At 37.9% G+C, this 19,187-nt stretch overlaps 3 protein-coding genes across 5 annotated transcripts in view; all 3 read left to right on the forward strand.

The window, feature by feature from the left end:
* The first annotated feature begins 20 nt into the window (after positions 1–20).
* Positions 21–7,424, forward strand: LOC141910649 (phospholipid scramblase 1-like). The gene is made up of 9 exons (XM_074801360.1): positions 21–130; positions 1,761–1,824; positions 2,234–2,344; positions 3,448–3,525; positions 3,613–3,752; positions 4,340–4,504; positions 4,815–4,976; positions 5,065–5,156; positions 5,330–7,424. Exons 2-8 carry the CDS (start codon positions 1,797–1,799, stop codon positions 5,122–5,124), a joined length of 744 nt encoding a protein of 247 aa, XP_074657461.1. The 5' UTR covers positions 21–130; positions 1,761–1,796; the 3' UTR covers positions 5,125–5,156; positions 5,330–7,424.
* Positions 7,425–7,766: 342 nt separating this feature from the next.
* Positions 7,767–11,528, forward strand: LOC141910650 (F-box only protein 36-like). Of its 2 annotated transcripts, XM_074801361.1 has the most exons (6): positions 7,767–8,062; positions 8,444–8,549; positions 8,890–9,062; positions 9,159–9,293; positions 9,773–9,832; positions 10,392–11,528. In XM_074801361.1, exons 1-5 carry the CDS (start codon positions 7,892–7,894, stop codon positions 9,821–9,823), a joined length of 636 nt encoding a protein of 211 aa, XP_074657462.1. In that variant the 5' UTR covers positions 7,767–7,891; the 3' UTR covers positions 9,824–9,832; positions 10,392–11,528. The 2 variants fall into 2 exon arrangements, with proteins under 2 accessions (XP_074657462.1, XP_074657463.1); XM_074801362.1 differs by lacking the exon at positions 9,773–9,832.
* Positions 11,529–12,081: 553 nt separating this feature from the next.
* LOC141910707 (diacylglycerol kinase delta-like) overlaps positions 12,082–19,187 on the forward strand; it is a 29,529-nt gene continuing 22,423 nt past the window's right edge. For both annotated transcript variants that reach the window (XM_074801440.1, XM_074801441.1), the window contains exon 1: positions 12,082–12,397. In XM_074801440.1, coding sequence (XP_074657541.1) covers positions 12,203–12,397 — 195 coding nt within the window. In that variant the 5' untranslated portion in view covers positions 12,082–12,202. The remainder of the gene's footprint in view (positions 12,398–19,187) is intronic.

Genomic DNA, 19,187 nt, shown 5'->3' on the forward strand with positions numbered 1-19,187 from the left:
ATTTGGATATTCTCGGAGCCACCCACTTCTATTAGTGTATAGGTATTTTGTGTATATTACGCCTCTAGTACTTATCAGCTTATGTGTAGGATAGTCTAGGATATATCGAAGTAAAACTAATTTTTAGAAGGTAAGCACCAGGATATTTTATCATCATTTTCAAATGCTGTTAATTTAGGGAGGAATATGTAGTGACATTCAATTCGTCACCTGTAGTTGAGTTGAGACTGAGGTGGCTGGCAACAACAGTCATTAGTAAAAAAATGGGTCTCCCCCATTCATTCATTAAACACTAAAACAGAACAGATTGATTAATCAAATTAATTGACAGTCGTTTGATTTATGGCTAAACCGTCTAGTCAGTAACTAATTACCTATTTTATTGGCGTTGAGCTTACAACTCTAATTGAACAATTTAAGATTGGAATGGATGGGTGTAACCTGTGGTTTAGTTTCACGAAGACGATCGGATATTTTCACAAACCACATTGGTATAAGTCCATCCGATTATAAAAAGCTTACCACCAACGATTAGGTAACTAACTAGTACCTAGGATACTGGGTCAAATCTTTGATTTTGGACCCCCAGCTATGATGACGAGCCCCTGTGACACCAACATATGACCAATAGCAATATTTAGTCTGAATTTTATCAGACGACAGACGTTACTGTTAGGCGGGTAAACAGCTAGAGACTAACCAAAATGGCACAACTATGCCAAAATGCATGGACAGGGGCTCAGAGTAGATTAATGTGAAAACGACGATCTATTGATCCAATATCTATAGTATATACCGGTATAAAATAGGTATTTTATATATACTATGTCTATAGACATTGAAATAATAGATTATTGTTTTTACATTAATCTACGACTCTGATACGAGCCCCTGTGCCTAAATGTGCTTAGTAAAAAGATATGCGCGATCATGATTTTAGTTTTTTAGATTGATCATTTACATTACACTCCTCGAGCGTCAGGGCCTGGGGCCAGTTTTACGAAAACGATTAACTGTTAAATCAATTATAAGGAAAACTGAATTAAGATAGCAAATCGTTAAAAGTATTAGGATTAAATCATTTTTATGAAACTGTCTTGATTTTTATAATGGGCACAATTTGACATGTTGAAAAAATTGCGAAATACTGAACCTCTAGAAAAACAAATTGAGCAATCCTATATAATTGCGCAGTCAGTCACAATGTGTTGCTTATATGTACTGGTGGGACGTGGTATTGATTTCTGCATCCATGTATTGAGTTTTTTAAATGGTAGTTTGTGTGCCTAGTGCCACAAATCAAACTGGTTTTTCATAAGCGGTCTATAAGCGGTAGCTACATCATATTATGCAGGCCTAATAAACAAAAAACATTAGCTGTTGACATTGGTTGCTATGAGGTGAGTGATTGGTCTCCAATGAATGGTTACAGTTTCCATTCAGTTGTGAACACCTGCAAATATAGCTTCAATAAGGCACATGTAAATCTGTTGAGGAGATATTCATTGCAGATATTCAAATACACTTGAAACGGACATATTGGTGCAAATAACGTTTTACCTGTTTTTGAAGTTTTGTGATGTTCAAATTTTGAAGTTAGGGACTATCGAATGGTAATATTTATTCAGGTCTGAATTCTGGAAGGCTTGTGCTCTTTTAGAAGTTTAGGCTTCATGGGTGGGATCTTAACTATTGGTTGTATAACATGTATTATCCCCTGAAATATTTGCATCGCATGCAGGCCTATTCTTCTGTTATAGGTTTGGAATTGTTCTTTTTAAGACCTTCAAAACAAAATGGCAGCCCCAGTAATGCAGCAACCCGGTAAGTAGCAATATTGTATTGTGATCACTAAAAATAGCTTGGATATCTAGTTCAACCACAGACAAGACGGGGTATAGGGCGTGACTGATTGTTTGTCACTGCTAATTATGACTTGGATTGTCCTAAACAAGTCTTCATGTAGAAAGTTTATCAGTACTATTTATCCATTTGCCAAATTACAGTGTTGTCAAACTACATATTTATAGAATCAAATTGATAATGGTATTTTTAGTAACGTACATTGGCAATACACTAGTTGTTAGTACCGGTATTTAATGGCTTGGTAATAGTTTGCAGCTAGGCCCTAATAGAAACTATTTTTCCATAGTGCAGAAATGGAAAAAATTAAGATTTACTGCAAGATAACAACCCTATCTAACCATGTTGTGGTATTTCGTTCTATTTGCAGTTGCTTGGGTGTCAGCACCTCAAGGCAAACCTGCAAACTGTCCACCAGGTTTAGAGTATCTCACCCAGGTCGATCAGCTCTTAGTTCATCAACAAATAGAGCTTTTAGAAGGTAAATATTGAATCCGACTAGAGAGAGCAAGTTTGGTGTACAGACTGCTGGTTGCAGCTAAAATAGCAATTCATACTGTCAACTGAAAAACAAAGAATATTTGTAGGGCCTAATCATGTGAACCTGCTGATTAGCAGATTTAGGGGTTGGTTCTGGGGGCTCTGATCCTTGCCACTACATTGAGGTTACCCTTTTTGTCAAGACAGAAATATTCGTTAAAACCTGCAAATTTGAACTCATCCTCTCATTGCATCTTTTCTGATGGATTTCTTCAAAATATATACTTTGGCACTGATGGTGGATCTCCGCAAGTGTGCTCTTCAACGTAGCTGCCTTCCATTCGAGGAATAAACTTTCTTTCCTTTTGGAACACCTGGGTTTTCTATTTTTCCAGAGCCCTGCCCAGGGGCAGATTGAGAAGAATTTAGAAGGACTTGTAACATTTCAAAAGGGCACTTTGATGTCCAAAAAGGCAATACTAAGCACATTCCCCGTGGAAATGCACCATTATCTTAGTTGACAAAATGAAAAAGGCTATTTGAAAAAAAATTTGGTGGACATGTACAAGTCTCATAAGTCCCCCTGGATCGGCCCCTGGCACCTGGTGAGTCACAATGATTCACTGCGATTTCACAGTTGCATAGCAAATTCTGGTGTAATGAATTCAGCGTGTCATTAGTGGAATATTATGTTATGTACAGTGACTTAGTTACAGCGGTCTATCTCCCGCTGTGGTCGTTTATACTGAATAAATGTTAAACAGCTTATTTCTATGATAATTGATTCTGTTCCATACATTCTGTTATCATCCAAAGGACATTGTTGAATCTAAATCGATCGTAGCATGGTGATCTAATAGCGTAGCGTTGACAGTTTTATTTCGTTACTATGGATCTGATGATACTTTAACAGAAATACAATAAGCCAATTATTTCGCTGAAAATCAAATCAAATTGAATTACATACTAGTAATGATCAACTGAAAAACTTACGAAGCCCCTGAGATTAGCTAAATCACGTTTCTATGCCCGCAGAATGTAAATTATTGAAATAGTATCGTCGTTCGGCAAAGTAAATCAACCCGCTTCTTCGGTTACTTTCAGCGTTCACTGGATTTGAAACGAACAATAAATATGAGATCAAGAACTCAATGGGACAACGCGTCTACTTCGCAGCGGAAGGTTCCGTACATTCATGAATGCCTTTCCCATTAATAACCCAAAAATCGAATCGTAAATGTTAATGATTTTGTGTGCGATGAATTTCAGACACGAGTTGCTGTACTCGTAACTGCTGCGGTCCGTCTCGTCCGTTCGAAATACAGATCATGGATAATTCCGGCCGTGAAGTGATACATTTACATCGTCCTCTACGTTGCTCGACGTGTTGGTGCCCGTGCTGTTTACAGGTAGCTGTTTTATCCACTTCGTATGAACATTCGTTCCTCCTTACTTCCGCAAGAGACAATTTGCCACTTATACTATGAGTGCTGCGTGTGGGAAGCAATTTGCAGAGGTCTGTTAGTCCTCCCCCCAAAAAAATTGAAAATATAGATCATTCTAAGACCAACTTAGTTCTATAGCCAATCTAACAACTTTAGCCGGTCTTAAGATTTAAGACTACTATTTGACTTAAGCCACAACTGTGCCACTGAGCCCTGAGTATTTTCTAAATAGGCCTACGTATTTCTCGTATTTGTTGTATTGGGAAAAAATTGTGTTGTGTCATAGATCGACACCTGCGTTATAAACTATGTTTGCTTCGGATCTTGTGGGACCAATAGATTCTCTCCAGAGTAATTGGAGTAGGAATGAATTGTGATCACAATGTATTGGAGTATGAAGATTTATAAATAGTTTGTCCTGGGGTACACGATTATCCAAGGCAATCAACTCCAGGGTAAATGGAGTCTACCGTACCACTACTATTGGCCCTGACCTTTTTCAAACGGTACTAGATCGATTCTGATGTCAGATCGTTTATTATCTTCCATAGAAAGTTGAGGTGTCCGCTCCAGTCGGAAACAACATTGGTTACATCAAACAAGCATGGAGCATATGCTCACCTAAATTCTATATCCAAGACTCTAAAGAGGAAACCGTCTTACAAATACAGGGTCCATGTTTTCATTGTTCAATCTGTGGAGATGTGGAATTTCAAGTAAGTATTTTTTTAAAATGTGTGGACAGTTGTTTACTAATACTTGGTTTTTCTGGTTTTGATATGTAATACCTCTTTGATGGTGATTTCATATCATTTCTCCTTGAATCATTGATTGCAAAGTTGTTATAACAAGAAAAGTTAGATGCACAAGTTTCACGTGTTGCCAAAATGTTCTTTTTTGGCAACATGTGAAAATTGTGCATCTAACTTTTCTTGTAAAAACAACTTGACAATCATTGATTGCGGCAGAAATGCCTTCGCCACCGATGTTACACATGTTTAAAGCGTAGATATTTAATTTGAACAGGTCTTGTCAGCTGACGGTGATGTTCAGGTCGGTAAAATCTCCAAACAGTGGTCAGGATTCGCGAAGGAACTCTTCACGGATGCCGATAATTTCGGCATTCAGTTTCCAATGGATCTGGACGTCAATATCAAAGCAGTTATGGTTGGAGCTGTGTTTCTCATTGTAAGCTGACTGATATTTTTGATAAACGATCTATTCCTGCAAAATATGTCTCCTTATACTTTGTTAAATTCCTACTGCCTATTTGTAGGATTTCATGTTCTTTGAGAAAGAAGACAACAAAGAAAATACGAAAGTAGGCATGGTTTAAGATGTAACGATGTAACCCGGCCCTTTGATCTTGTAAGTTGTTAACATAAACTCTTCTGTTCATTTGCTATTTCTAATTATCCGATAATCTTCCATGACGATACCGAGATTGCAAAAACGTAATTTACATTTTCTTATCGCTATCAATTGCGAAGTTGACATATTCTGTTGTAAATCCTGCATAACGTTGTTTGCTTTTGTTTCAGTGTTTAGCGTTTATCTCACAACGGTCACAATAAATACCCTGCATAGTTGATGCAGTGTCCTCTTCTCTCCGTGCAGTCAACGGAAAGCACATGATGAATGTAGACGACCTTGATACAGCAGAAGGTAGTAAAATTTGGATGTTCTAAAATGATATAACGTGTCGATACAAATTCCGATGATTAATAAGTAATGTTTCAAGTACATTTGTAATATTGTATATTCTGCTAAATTGTCATAATTCACAGAGAAAAAGTGTTATTGCATGCATTGTGTTGGCATTCATTTGACTGTTCACTTGCATTATACTGCTGGCTACTCATATATTATAATATATCTATACATGTAATACATTTAAATCGGCACTGTAACATTAATGTAGCAACGGAATTAAACAGGTTAATTTCAGAAAATTTGATATTTATTTTGGAAAGTTTATAACTGCCATGTGATACAATGTCTAATACAGTCACTTTCAGCAGATATTGTATTACTGGATCCAGTTCCACAGTTGTGAGTTAGGAGTTAAGATTAGTTCATTTTCAAAAAGTTAGCTCAGAGTCAAATCTTAACACAGAACTGTGGAACTGGGTCCTGATGGATAGTCAACCAGTCTTTATACCAGTAGATCTGTTTAGCCCTGCGTTTATTCTGTTTAGATCTGTTTCCACGCGTAATGTTTATGGTATAATGTTATTACCAGGGATTCAATTACTGTCGCAGTATCAATAGTTTGACATTTGGGCGTATTGTATACGCGGTTCAAGAATGATCAGTATAACCGGGGTAAATTAAGATCACTGGTCAGTCCAAAATAAATTATTCTTTGATATTACTCGATTCACATCATAAATGTTGCTGTTGTCTGTACTAGTAAAATATCCAGATGGATATATATTTTTGTAGGTAAACGTTCAAGGCAATTATTTGATGAATGTTAATGATCACTTGAAATCACAATATCTGTGATGAAACGTAAATGTCACATCTATGATTGTACTTTAAAGTCTATTAGTATCAAGTAACCTATATCATTTAAGACTGAAGAAGGGTAACCGCCTGAAATATTTCTATTTTCAATCGACTTTTTAGTTCAATTGCAATTATGGGATTTTATCTATTTATGTTTGTAAAATGATTTTTAAATTCCCGTGTGCTTGCCAGAATTCAGAATTAATCCTTCTTCCACCGGGGTCATTGTACTCACTGTAGTGAGTAGAATACTTAACATCTTCTAATGTATTTATAGATAGTTTTATTGGTCTTTCACTAATGTACGATAGAATACATGTACTATTTATATAAAGGTTTATGTAATATGTACTTATTTTTTTATAAAATCTGTCTCAACTTTTAGATGAGTGATGATTAGCCATCGCCACTTGTTGTATTGCTGTTTTAAAGAATATTTTAAATTGAGCGATATGAAATATATTCCGACAGTTTAATTAAGCTTGCCGCTTGACATATTATGTCTCGTATATCAGTTACAAACAGTTTGTTTATTGAATGATATATTTCTATTATAATGCATATTAACAATTATTTTCTTATCGTCGTTAAGAATTGTTCGGATGATTCATATCAATGTCAATTTAAGTGCCATATAACTACGGTGGATTCATGATGTTATAAAAGCGAAATTTCAATTCAGTTTTTGAACACCTGCTTGTTTTGATCTTTTTCTTTGAGAAATTACAAATACAAGGAGAAATGATTGTATTTTATCCAGACACCTTTGGGAGTTGCCTCTAGATCCACCCCTGAACTGAAATAATCACATTCTGAATAATAAAAGTATTTCCTTTGAATGAGTATTTTTGAAATTGGGAATTTCAGCAAAGACGCTAATTAGTAGTATCAATGTGTACCTTAGTTTTCAGAAGACTTGCAGAAGTTTGGCATTTTTGCTTTACCTGATTTGTAAAACTAATTTCGTATCTGGTCTGACCTTGTTTGGGTTGAGGCAAATTGACACTTGATCATTGGCCAAATAAAAAGTCTTGAGTTTAATGATATTTTTGCTTTTTGAGAATGTGTAGAGAATCTGTGATGGGAGATAATATCTTGTAAGTGTAATGAATTTAGTTCATATTCATTATCCGGCATTTTATTTTTATTTTCTAATGATGGCCCATTTGTGGCATTGTTGTTGTTAAGCTTTTTAACATTATGCAAGGAATTTGTTGTCACCCAAGATGTCATGGACATTGAACTTTGAATGACGGTCTATTCATGATGTGTTGTCCACCTATCGGTAAAAATTGTTCATCATCCAATGACAGAGCTTTAGAAGGCTGTTCAGCCTATTTTGTACATGCTTCGTCTTACTTGGTGTTGCCATTCGCCAGAACCCATGAAAAATGAAAGGTTTTTGACAACAGAGCAAAGCCTACTGCTTCGACTTTTGAGTTTGCATTTTCTTTTATTCGGCGTCGCACTAGCCTCAACTGTTCACTGCGAACCTGAAAGCCAGTCGTCCGTTCTCCGCAGTGTTTTGATTGCCGCACGGTGCAGCCACTGCGGATACTCGAGAATCACCGGGAGACGACGATTGTTTCAAAATGGCGGCTCCGGGAGATAGAAGGCAGTCAGTGATCGACGCGGTCAAACATTTGGGTTTAGACAGAAAACAATCGATTATTCCCACTGAGAAAGGGATCATATTTGAATATTCAGACGTAGCGCCGTCTCCCAGTCGCGATTTCTGCCAAATCATTGTCTCTAAAGAAGAAGTAGGTGAATAAATAACTGAAAATCAATTCAATTTCAATAATTTATTGCCAGTGTAGAGACCTACAAAGATAATGCACAGTAGCAGAACACTTCATTTGGACGACTACTGGGGATTTCTTCTAATTAAGTAAAATCCGAATTATGAATAATATTTTACATGGTTCCAGGAAATTTGAACAAACATTTTATGCCAACCCAATTGACTTTGTCATTTCAGTGAAAATCCGGATTTAAAAATCCAAAAAATGGCAAATAAAGCTATTTCTACTGTATGTCATCTATTTTTGAATATCCTTGTATTTTGCCCTGTTGTTTTGCTTCAACCATTAATTTGCTGCTTATATCTGCTGATTAATTGTCTTTCATTTCTCTTGTGAAAGGTAGTGTTCCGTTGGTGGAAGATTTCATCTCGAAACGATGCTAGAGTCGCGCCTGGACAAGTACGCGAGACGCATGAAGAATTCTTAGACGATGATCGAACTCAAAGTATGTTGTTCAATTACACGCTGATTGCTGCCCGGACCCTGCACCCCTCAAACATGCGATATGATTCCTCATAGGCCTAGTTGAAGGCTGCGCATTGATTCCTACATAAATGTACATTCAAAGTCCGTTAAAATGCTGCCATCCATTTCAATGCCACTGTTCGCTTAACGCTAACATTTTTCCAAAAACTAAAATTCAATGAAAATACCATTGTTTGTAACGCCAAATCCGTTATATCACCATGTTTGTCATTGGTCCCTGCAGTGACGTTATAACGGACTTTGACTGTAGTTTCAACTTCATACCAAACACTTAGGACAGTAGCAAAATTAATTTTCAGGTGAAATACATCGTGTTTTTGGTAAAGGAATGGTGGATTACGTGAAAAATCTCTGCAACGGTAAAATAGATTACATCGCTCGCCTTCCGCACAAAGTGCTCATTCATATGTTGTTACATCTCGACTTGGAGGACATTTCACGACTGGCTCAAACCTGTAAACAGTTCAGAAAGGTGATTCAAAATGACCAAAGATATAGCGTCCGCTTTCTTAGTTTTAAAAAAGTTGCACCTTTTTCATCGAATTGTATTTCGTATTGGTTTACGTAGCTGTGTAATAGCGACGACTTGTGGGAGAGAATATATCGAACAAACAGCGAGACACCGATCACAGCAGAACTGACGTCACTCGCTGAGGAACAGGGCTGGAAAAAACTATTCTTTACTAATAAATTACAGTTACAGGTAAATCTATTATTGTGTATTGTGTACTAAGCATTAGTTTGAAAAAAAAGTAGAGGGGCTTACCATAGAAAAACAAAAGATTTATGATCCAGGGGGACTCGTTTGTCAAATTTATTAGCGCTCTTTTTTCGTATCGCCAACAAGAAAACTGAAATAATGTTGTAAGTGTATTGTTTTTCTTCATCCACAATCTAAAAAATAAGTTTGTGTCCTAGGATTATAAATCATTACTTTCAATGAATTTTCTAGGAATTATTGATACATTGTTTTCCTCTAAGTGCAATGCCTGGTTCATAAGCCTCGTATAGCCTTTTTTGAAGTGACTTGAGCTCTTCAAAATAAGCTTCTGAATCCGCCCTTGGGTTACTATGAATGTATCCGGTCCTTTTCAACTGCTTAAGTTTATGTGGTTCTTAGTTACCTTTATTTCTTGTGATAATATATTAAGTTTCTATCACTTTTGTACGTAATTAATTCAGCGACAATTGAGAAAACGTGACAAAAAACAGCAACAAAAGATCAAGAGATAATTCAACGCTGTATGTAAAGTTTTCATGGTCGAGACCAGTTTCACAAAAAAGCCATTCAACTAGAAATATGAATTTCTTGTGAACTGGGACCTCCTCCCTTGGCTTGGAAACCCAACTTTTCTCTCATTATATTCTTACTTAAATGCGTAGCGTTCTCTCCTTCACAATGCCAGCATAATATCTTCATTGCTACCCCTAACCTAGTAAAATCATTTATTGTAATTTGAAAATGAGTCTTCGTTGAAATTGATAATTTGAAACTACAGCGTTTCACATTCACTTTCGTTAAACTAGCTAACTTGTATCTCATATATCTCTATTGCTTAAATATATCCTTGTTCTGAAGACTCCTATTAATTGACTGCTGCTTCTGATAGTTCTTTAGATATGATTAGTTAACAATGATTTTACATATATCAGTGCGAGTCTAAACCCCGATTTTTATGAAATTGAAAATTTGTTTTGAAGACGTCATCAATTACTTTGAATGAACTAAAGCTGAAATATACAATTTTTTCACAGTATCGAATGATTGAGTTGATTTATAAATGAAGCAATATTTTTCCAGGTTCAACTGAGGCGAAAGAAATCAGATCATTGATGATACCTGTCCACATCCGTCCCTGGAATTCAGTGGTTCTCACTAGTATTTAGTTACCGTCCATAAATTCAGACATTGCTCTATGTAGTTTAAATCACTTCTGTTTACTATTAAACATATTGAAAAGTGCCTTCAAATTGACTTGACTATTAATTGTATAAAGATGTGGGGCATGAATAGATTTTTAGATGATTATTTTTAAGCGGATAAAACTCAATGGTTGTGCACTGTCGAATACGCATGTGTTAAAATTGTCAAACAGAATATGTTATTTAGCTCTGATTTGAAACTGCTAAATACGTGTTCAATCAAACTGTTCCTCCTGAATACTGATACTTAGGTTAATCTTATATACTTCATAAGTGCCACTGCACGTAATGATTTTTCGTGTCAGTTTTGGCGATGTCTGAAATCTCCAATGCGTGTGTTAGTAATGTGCTCAGAGTATAACACGTAGATATTTTTAAGCGGAAAACAATAACATACGGGACGAATATTAAACATAGCTTTCAGAAAACTGTCTCAGACTTAACATCGAAAATTGAATGATTATTAGTGCTAGATCTAAAAGGCTAAAATAATAAGGTCGTGATTTGGAACAAGCCGAGACCAAGGTAGAATGCGAAAGAATATTCTCAATACGTGTGGGTATATGTATTGTGAACAATAATATACTAGATGTTGATATTATGCCCGATATAATGCATAGATTTCGTACACATGTAAGAAATAATAATACGTCTTGTGTAGGAATTTGACCTGTAGCGCAAAATAAACAACTTGAAAACCGGTACCGCTAATGACTATTCATTGTGCATATTTAAATACATTTACTGTCAGTGAGATATAACTAAATGACTTAAAGAAAAATTTTGAAGTTCGCAAACAAGCTAGAAGAGCATGTCATTGCCTCATATTTACACTATGGGTAGGTCACTCTTGTATGCTTTGTCAAGTGACATGACTGGCTACACGTCTGGATGCATTAAAAAAATGAATAGATTATATATAATTAGAATATATAAAGTATGAAAATAATTTCGTATTATAATTATTTAAAAAAAATATTTTGTTAAAATGTTGTATCGCCGTGTGTTTAGATAAGATGTTATGGAAATAATTCTCATTATTTACAAATATTTATGATTATTAAAAAATTTTATAAAGAGAAACTCCGGAGTCCTGTTTTGTTCGGTTCTTTCGGTTATTTTTGGTTGTTTGGAAATCATGAACGCACAGATCATTACGTATTCGGAAAATTTGAAAGTGATTTTGAGTGACCGCACTAATGACGTACGGTACGTGAATTGAGTCCGGTGAGGACGCCCGGTTTATGCCTTCAGCAATAAAGTAAATTCGATTTGATTTGTCTCGGAATTCCTACTTAGGAAATCGAGTTAACACCCACCTGCCGCAGTCCGTCTCTCACAGCAACTAACAGAATTCGAGCTGAACCGACGAATACAAATATCCTACGATTTTGGGACAATTACCACAGTTCGACATAGTTAAATGTATATATGCAAGCCTAATATTAATAAATTTAAAAGCCAAATCGGTCGGAATGCAGGTGTTTAAATCGATACGTTTCGGGCTTTCACTATAACACGCTCGCATCGGACGCTGAGGTGTCGTGTCGAACAGGAGAACTGTCAAAGCTTCGTTAAATGTCATCCAGTCATGTCATTATCCATCATCACTCGTGGTTTCAACTCGGCGACAACTGAGCAATTCTTTCCCCTAGACGATGTCGACAGTAACCCATTTCATTAGCAGACATGTCATCAAATGACCCGAAACTGGTGTCGAAGTGGGGTCGAGCTAGTGGTGGTGGGGGAGGGGTAATTATTGACGGAGAACATGTGGATAAAATAACGCATTCTCAAGATGACAGTTCGGAATCCGACGGAGAAACAGAACCAGCCAAGTCGTTTCATCGACGCATATCAACGAATAAAGACCTGAAGACAGCGGTAAGAATCTTTGTGGTACCTTCGTCTCTCAAATGCTGTCTTGCTACGCATATCGATAATCTATTTCATCTCCAAATACATGCATGGTGGTAGCACATGATTTAGCAGGTTAACTAACTGGTACCCTATTGCGATCAAGCTTGTTCCTACATTTTGACAAGCTATTCACTTCGCCTACTAAACTTGAAGGAAGTGGTTATTCAGTCCGATCCGGTTACCAACTTATAAAATATATTTGGCGGATCCATATTATGTAACAATAAAATCATTATATTGGGTTTAGGGTTAGGGTTTTGATAGGGTTAGTGTCAAGAGGGTGAGAAGAGGGTCCAGGGTTCTGTTTCACAACTAGGGATAGGGTTAGGGTAAGGTGACGCTATATGAAGTTAAAACATTCGGGTGGTTTTCAGGTGGTTTTGATAGGTCGGTGGTCTAGTGGGACGATGCTGCGCTAGTAATTTACTGACTCAGTTTGAGTCTCGCTCTATCCGCTCTATTTTCTCAAACTCTGTTCTCCACACTTCCTTTGAAGTCGCGCACCTCTCTGCGCATGGGCGGAGTAAATCAGCCAATTAGAGACGATATTCGGCAAAATATCCTTCAGAAGTCGGTGACCGGATGCGGCAAAATAACCACTTCCAAACTTAAAAAACTTCATTTTCCCTGTTTGATTTTTTGGAGCGAGGTTTCTTGTTTGACATCATCATAGCAAAAACATTCATCTGTCCTTTTACATACGACATCCTCAAACATAATTTTGCTTTCTGGAGTAATAACCCTTTTTCTTGTACGCCTAGTGGTTTAACATACATGTAGTATTTTATTATCTCTATTAATACAAGCTAGATGCTGCATAGGCGAAATGTCGAGAAACTCAAACTATTAACACGTCAATATAAGTTAAGAGTATCGTATCGTAGTGTAATTAAAGGTGTGTTCACACTACATTAGGCCCTATTTAGTCAGGATTTAGTCTAGATTTGGCCTGGTTAATTTGGACTGGCAAAAGACGGCCTATTCCATATTAGTCCGTTCCATTTAGATCAGTGCTATTTGGACTGACCTAGAAGACCGAACCAGATCCATTCTGAATTTTTGGAACTGATTAATTCTCTGTGTGTGTGTGTATAGAATCTGATTCCAGATCGCTCTATATTGCCTGAAAAATAATGTAGGCTATAGGCTAAAAGAATGTATATGTCTTAAAATCTATCTATTGCATGTTGCTCGAGGATTTACAGCTCGTTTTATTATTTTGAAAATATCCTAGAATTTAGATTGATGTGTCCAGATATAATGATTAACTGTAATCATCTAAATTTTTGAAATGAAAAATATCCAGAAACTCATAAATCTAACATTTAGATATAAATCTAGGGTTGAAAGAGGCCTACTCATGGCGACATCTTGCAGAGCAAGTCAGGTAGCCAATTCAGCAACCTCTGATTTGGTCCATTCCAGGTACGGGACCCATTTGTACCGGTGTATCTAGTGGTAGTGTGAACGCGGCTATATACAGGAGCCTAGTTGACCATATTTAGGTACATTAAGACTTAAAGGGTACGAGATTGACAAGTTTGAAATGACTGTTAATCATTTTAATGTATTTTAATTATCGTCCTGAATCTGGTGTTAAGCATTGATAATGAGATGAGTCCGCGAATACTAACCCGCAGTCTACACTAACTCTGAATAGACCTAATATCGGACGGCCACCGATAACCTATGTTTTAAAACAATATCAGAATGTTAGAGTTCAGAGATTCCCAGGCGATTATTGCGATGGATGGTACAAATCTTTGAATATTCCTAGCTGTGATTACTGCCTGTATAGAACGTGCATGTATTATGGAATTGATTATGAATGTTTCTTGTCACAGCAGTTGTTGATCAAATTGATTAAAACAGTCAAAGACAGGCCTCTGTTCCCTCCTAATCCGCGTTACAGCCTGAAGGTGTGTTGGCTCTCTTAGTATAGGCCTATATGAACCTAGTGTGGATTAGCAGTAGTGTATCTGAGAGGTTCTACTACCTGAGTCACTGAGGATGGATTAGAGAAATTCAGTATTTACCACTGAATCCATTTAGTTTAGAAATTCTACCTGTCAACTGGCTATAATACCGTCGAATGAGGTGAAGTAGCTTAACTGTACTCAGTTCCACAGTTGTGAGTTAGAGTTAACTCTGAGTTAAAATTAGTTCATTTTCAATGAGTTAACTCATTTTAAGTTCTAAGGTTTTAAATTGACTGATGGGTTTAATTTGGCTACCCGGGTTAAAGTTGGCTTCCCGGGCTTAAGTTGACCATCCAGGGTAAACTTGGCTGTCCAGACGAAAGTTGGCTGACCGGACTAATGTTGGCTGGCTACGCAGGGTTAAGTTGGCTACCCGGAGTCAAGTTCAGGAAATATGTTCGATAATGTGAATATTGTTCGGGGGTTCGACCTGACATTGAAATGCTTGTTGGATCGGGTTTCATCTGAGACATACTCGCTATGAGACGGAGCCCCCGGAGGTGCCACTGTCCCCGAGGTGTTCAGATAATAATCAGCTGAAATACAGTCGATGCAGATCATCGAATTCATCAGATACGATTGTTTCGCCGATATATATATATAACGATATTGTTTGATTCGTCGTCGTATCTCGCGCGTGTCTCGTTGCTCGGGCGTACAGATTGAGAGAATGTCTCAAAAACTCGCGGAGAAGTTACCATGGCGACTTATCCTCCTCAACATTATATTGTTATGAATGCTAAGGGCGGAGGGAGAGAGAGAGAGAGAGAGAAAGAGAGAGAGACTGAGGAAAATCAATAGTCTCTGTGTTGTGTTGTGTTATTGTTATTTGTTGTTTCTTGGATGATAAAAATTCGAAAAATGAAACTTCCCGATAGTTTATATGCTTGGCAGTGTCTGGTTGCCGATCTGTGACGCTGCTGCTGCTGTTGCTGTTGCTGCTGACTCATGATCTCATATATAGACGACGTTGTGGCTTATTGTCATTTGGGACTCGTTTGATAATGAAATATTTAGCCGAAACACCGTTGTTTCCTAGATATCTCGCCACGACGTCCCATTACTTCACATCTGCCTACGACGACTGTTTGCTAATATTTCACACACATTGTGAACTAGGAATCTACAAAAACTTCCGTATTTGAGTGTGTGATATTTGGCGCAAGTGTGATACAGTGCTAGAAAATTGGCCACTTTCCTTTCTAAGCTGAAAAGGGGAGAGAGAGATAAATGATTGTACACTAACCCTGAAAATTGGCAAGATTTTTTTAAATAAATTTACTTTATGTAAAATCCCACGATATGAAAAGAAAAACAAATTTTAAAATGTTTCCTTGTCCTAATAGGACAGAGGCACATCTAGGAAGGGGTGCCTGCCCCAAAATAGGGCAGATCATACAATTAAACGAAAGAAAGTTTGTGGGAAAAATTTAACTAATTTTTAAGAATACAGAGAATTGGCTTATGAATTTAACATTTCAATGGATCCCCATGGATCCGCCTTTTCTTTTTGTTTCGTGGGATTTCTTACACTGTATATACGTACTGTCCTTTCAACACGGATACCAACACGGATACAGTGCTTCCAATTATCGACTTCAATTTATCCTAGGGCTGATTTAATGGACCGAGTGTTAATTTTTGATAATGTGAGGTTCGCTTAATCGAAAATCGATATATCGTTAAACCCGTAGGGTTTAGGTAGAATGCGTCTGTAGAACCGAACTCGATTGGTTGAAATCGGACTCCGAGGGTTGAAACATTTCAAATGAGCTAATGAGCTAACTCTCAGGATCCCTACGACTCCTTGATTCCTTATAAACTCCTTCTAAATGGAAAATGCTTTTAAAGGTGCTCGAAACCCCTTTAATTTGAGCAAAATGCCAGAAACTCCCTCAATTTTGAGAAAAAGGCAATTAGAAATTTTTGTCTTATTTGTAGTTTGCACCTAAATTGATACAGTCAGCCAGCTCCGGCATTTGTGTTAACCCAATTAGGCGGTTACTACAGGGATAAATATTTGCTTACAAAACCACTGAATTACTGGTTTATCGAGATAAAAGGTACTACTGATTTAGGAGGAGTCCCTACTGTGATTGTGATGCAAACACTTCCTCCTCAAAATTTGACATTTTCTCCTCGAAATATCCTTATATCCAGGAATGACTGATCTGTAGGGACCCTGACTGAAGTCATAACTGTGTAACTGTGTGGGCCTAAGGCTATCATGGTATTCGTCATAGTTATAAGTTCTATTCTAAACGCAATGCCGTCGTAGTTTTCCCTTCTATCTCGTCTGATGATAGGCCTAATTTCGACGACGACGACGACCGCGTTACCGACGGCGACGCGTAGCCGCAGGTAGATATGGGTGGTGCTGTGTTTACTATATAACAATGCGACTAGATCGTGTTACAAACAAACCCCGCGAGCGCGCTCTCTCGCGTCGCGTCAGAGTGTTCTCAGATAGATTTATGGTCGATATATAAATAGTAGATACAGATTGGATCGGCGTTAAATCGATTTTCATTACTCGATCAAATATTTGTGACATTATGGAACATGGGTGTAACTGGAGTAGACCGATGACACGATGCGTACTGACTCAATCCTCCTGACTTCAACACACGTATTTTGCCCGTTTTGCGGATGGGGGCGGATAGCGGAGTTCTTTATTACGTACCGGTGCGCATCCAAATCGGCCGCTTCTCCCGATGAATGTAACGTAATAACCTAGAACTTGTTCATCGCGGGGAAGTTGAAAATCGGCATCATTTTGAGTTGGTGTTTAAATTCATTTCAATATCTATTGGTCACCTTCGTCATTAAAAACAATGCTACGGTTCATGTTTGTGGATGACATGAAGTTTTAGTCTACGGTACAAATAATTTAATGAAATATAATCCAAGCCGCGCCACTGTGATTATTATTAAAATGTTTATCACCCGTTGACAAATTTAGTTTAGGTTCATAAGTTCATCATCATCATCATCATCATCATCATCAAAGATTTGATCGACTCGCACAGACCGGTTTAGATGATATTGATCTCGTTTAAATCGTCATGCAATTGAGAGGGAACATCTATAATTGTCTCTCCCTCTCTCCCCCTCTCTCTCCCCTCTCTCTCCCTTTCTCCCTCTATCTCCCTCTCCTCTCTCCCCCTCGCTCTCCCTCGCTCTCCCTCTCTCTCCCTCGCTCTCCCTCTCTCTTCTCTCTCACACCTCTCTCCCTCCTCTTCACCTCTCCCCCTCTCTCCCCCTCTCCCTCTCTCTTCTCTCTCCCTCTCTCCCTCTCATGACTTTGTTTTTAAGAATTTTTGTCGTATCAGTTCATGTTGAGACACCTCAGTGATGCGATCACGTGTTGAGTAGTTTATTGCCGCCGCTGATGATGATGAGGGAAGATGAAAATGTAACCGATGACGACGACAGGCGCGCGCGTTATCGCCAGATTTTCGATATATCATTTAAGTTGTGATTATGTTTGTCAGGTAAATCCCGAAAGTGTCGTCAGCATCCGTACATCTTTGATCCGGCCGTTGCTTACGACAGTCTCTCTCCCTCTCTCTCATCTCTCCCTCTCTCTCCTCTCTCCCTCCATCCCTCTCCTCTCCTTCCCCTTGCTCCTTTCCCTCACTATTTCCCTGATTCCCTCTACCCCTTCTCCCTATCTCTCCCCCTCAACTTCTCCCTCTCATCTCTTCCCTCTCTCCACTACCTCCCTCTCTTCCTCTCTCTCATCTCTCCCTCCATCCCTCTCCCCCTTCCCCTTGCTCCTTTCCCTCACTATTTCCCTGACTCCCTCTATCCCCTTTCCCTCTCCCCCTCTACTTCACCCTCTCTTCTCTCTTTCTCTTCCCTCTCCTCTCTCTCCTCTCTCTGTCATCTGTGTCGGTGCTGTGCAGGTTGAGATGACGACGCACACGGACGGTATACACACAGGCACATAATCAATACATCCATTAACATCGACAGCTTACTTACGTACGATCTAATGTTTTAGTCGATGCGTCATTAGCTATAGTCAATAAATAGCAGTTCTTCGAAGTTGTTTAAAGCGTTTTCGATCAATTTTCGTGTCATATTTTAATGACAGAATTTCCGCTATTTTGTTCCACTCGTAGTCACAAAATACACGCAAATAGAAAAATTCTATTTCCGTTTAAAAAAAAAATCTGATCCCTGTTCAAGTGAAGATGTGAGAGGCGGTCGTTGCAGACACTGAGATACCCGCGTTTAACCCGCGTTTAACCCGCGTTTAACCCGCATTAAACCCGCGTACACTTTGGGAGAACTAGGTTCCCGCACTGAGTTTAACGAGAGACTGGTCCCCTACCACTCCTTGATTCCTAAAAAAAAACTCCTTTGAAACGGAAAACGCTTCTAAAGGCACTTGAAACCCTTTTAACTTGAGCAAAATGTCAGAGACTCCTTTAAAACTCCTTAGATTTTGAGAAATAGGCAATTAGAAATTGTTGTCCATCTAACTACGCCTAGTTCGGTACAGTTGGGATTTGTTTTTACCCTATTAGGCGGTTACCGAAACTAAGTTTAGGTAGTATAAAGGATAGAAATTTGCTTACGTGCAAAACCACTTAATGTGATAAACAGTACCGGTTTAGGAGCCTACCGTGATTGACATACTGAATTTATGAGAAAAATTCAATTGATTTAAGAGTTAATCTGAGAGTTTGCGGAAACTGAATGTTAAATTGCGATATAATGTTTTTTAAAGTTTAATGATGGTGACGTTTTATTGTTTTGATGATTTC

Source organism: Tubulanus polymorphus, chromosome 9, assembly GCF_964204645.1.
Source record: "Tubulanus polymorphus chromosome 9, tnTubPoly1.2, whole genome shotgun sequence".
NCBI lineage: Eukaryota > Metazoa > Nemertea > Palaeonemertea > Tubulaniformes > Tubulanidae > Tubulanus > Tubulanus polymorphus.

Excerpts from the sequence above, each read along its gene's own strand:
- LOC141910650 (XM_074801361.1), top strand. The coding sequence starts at position 7,892 with ATGGCGGCTCCGGGAGATAGAAGGCAGTCAGTGATCGACGCGGTCAAA. Across the intron at positions 8,550-8,889 it reads AGACGATGATCGAACTCAAA|GTGAAATACATCGTGTTTTT; the intron begins GTATGTTGTTCA and ends ATTAATTTTCAG. Across the intron at positions 9,294-9,772 it reads CTAATAAATTACAGTTACAG|CGACAATTGAGAAAACGTGA; the intron begins GTAAATCTATTA and ends TAATTAATTCAG.
- LOC141910649 (XM_074801360.1), top strand. The coding sequence starts at position 1,797 with ATGGCAGCCCCAGTAATGCAGCAACCCG. Across the intron at positions 3,526-3,612 it reads CGTCTACTTCGCAGCGGAAG|ACACGAGTTGCTGTACTCGT; the intron begins GTTCCGTACATT and ends GATGAATTTCAG. Across the intron at positions 4,977-5,064 it reads TTGGAGCTGTGTTTCTCATT|GATTTCATGTTCTTTGAGAA; the intron begins GTAAGCTGACTG and ends GCCTATTTGTAG.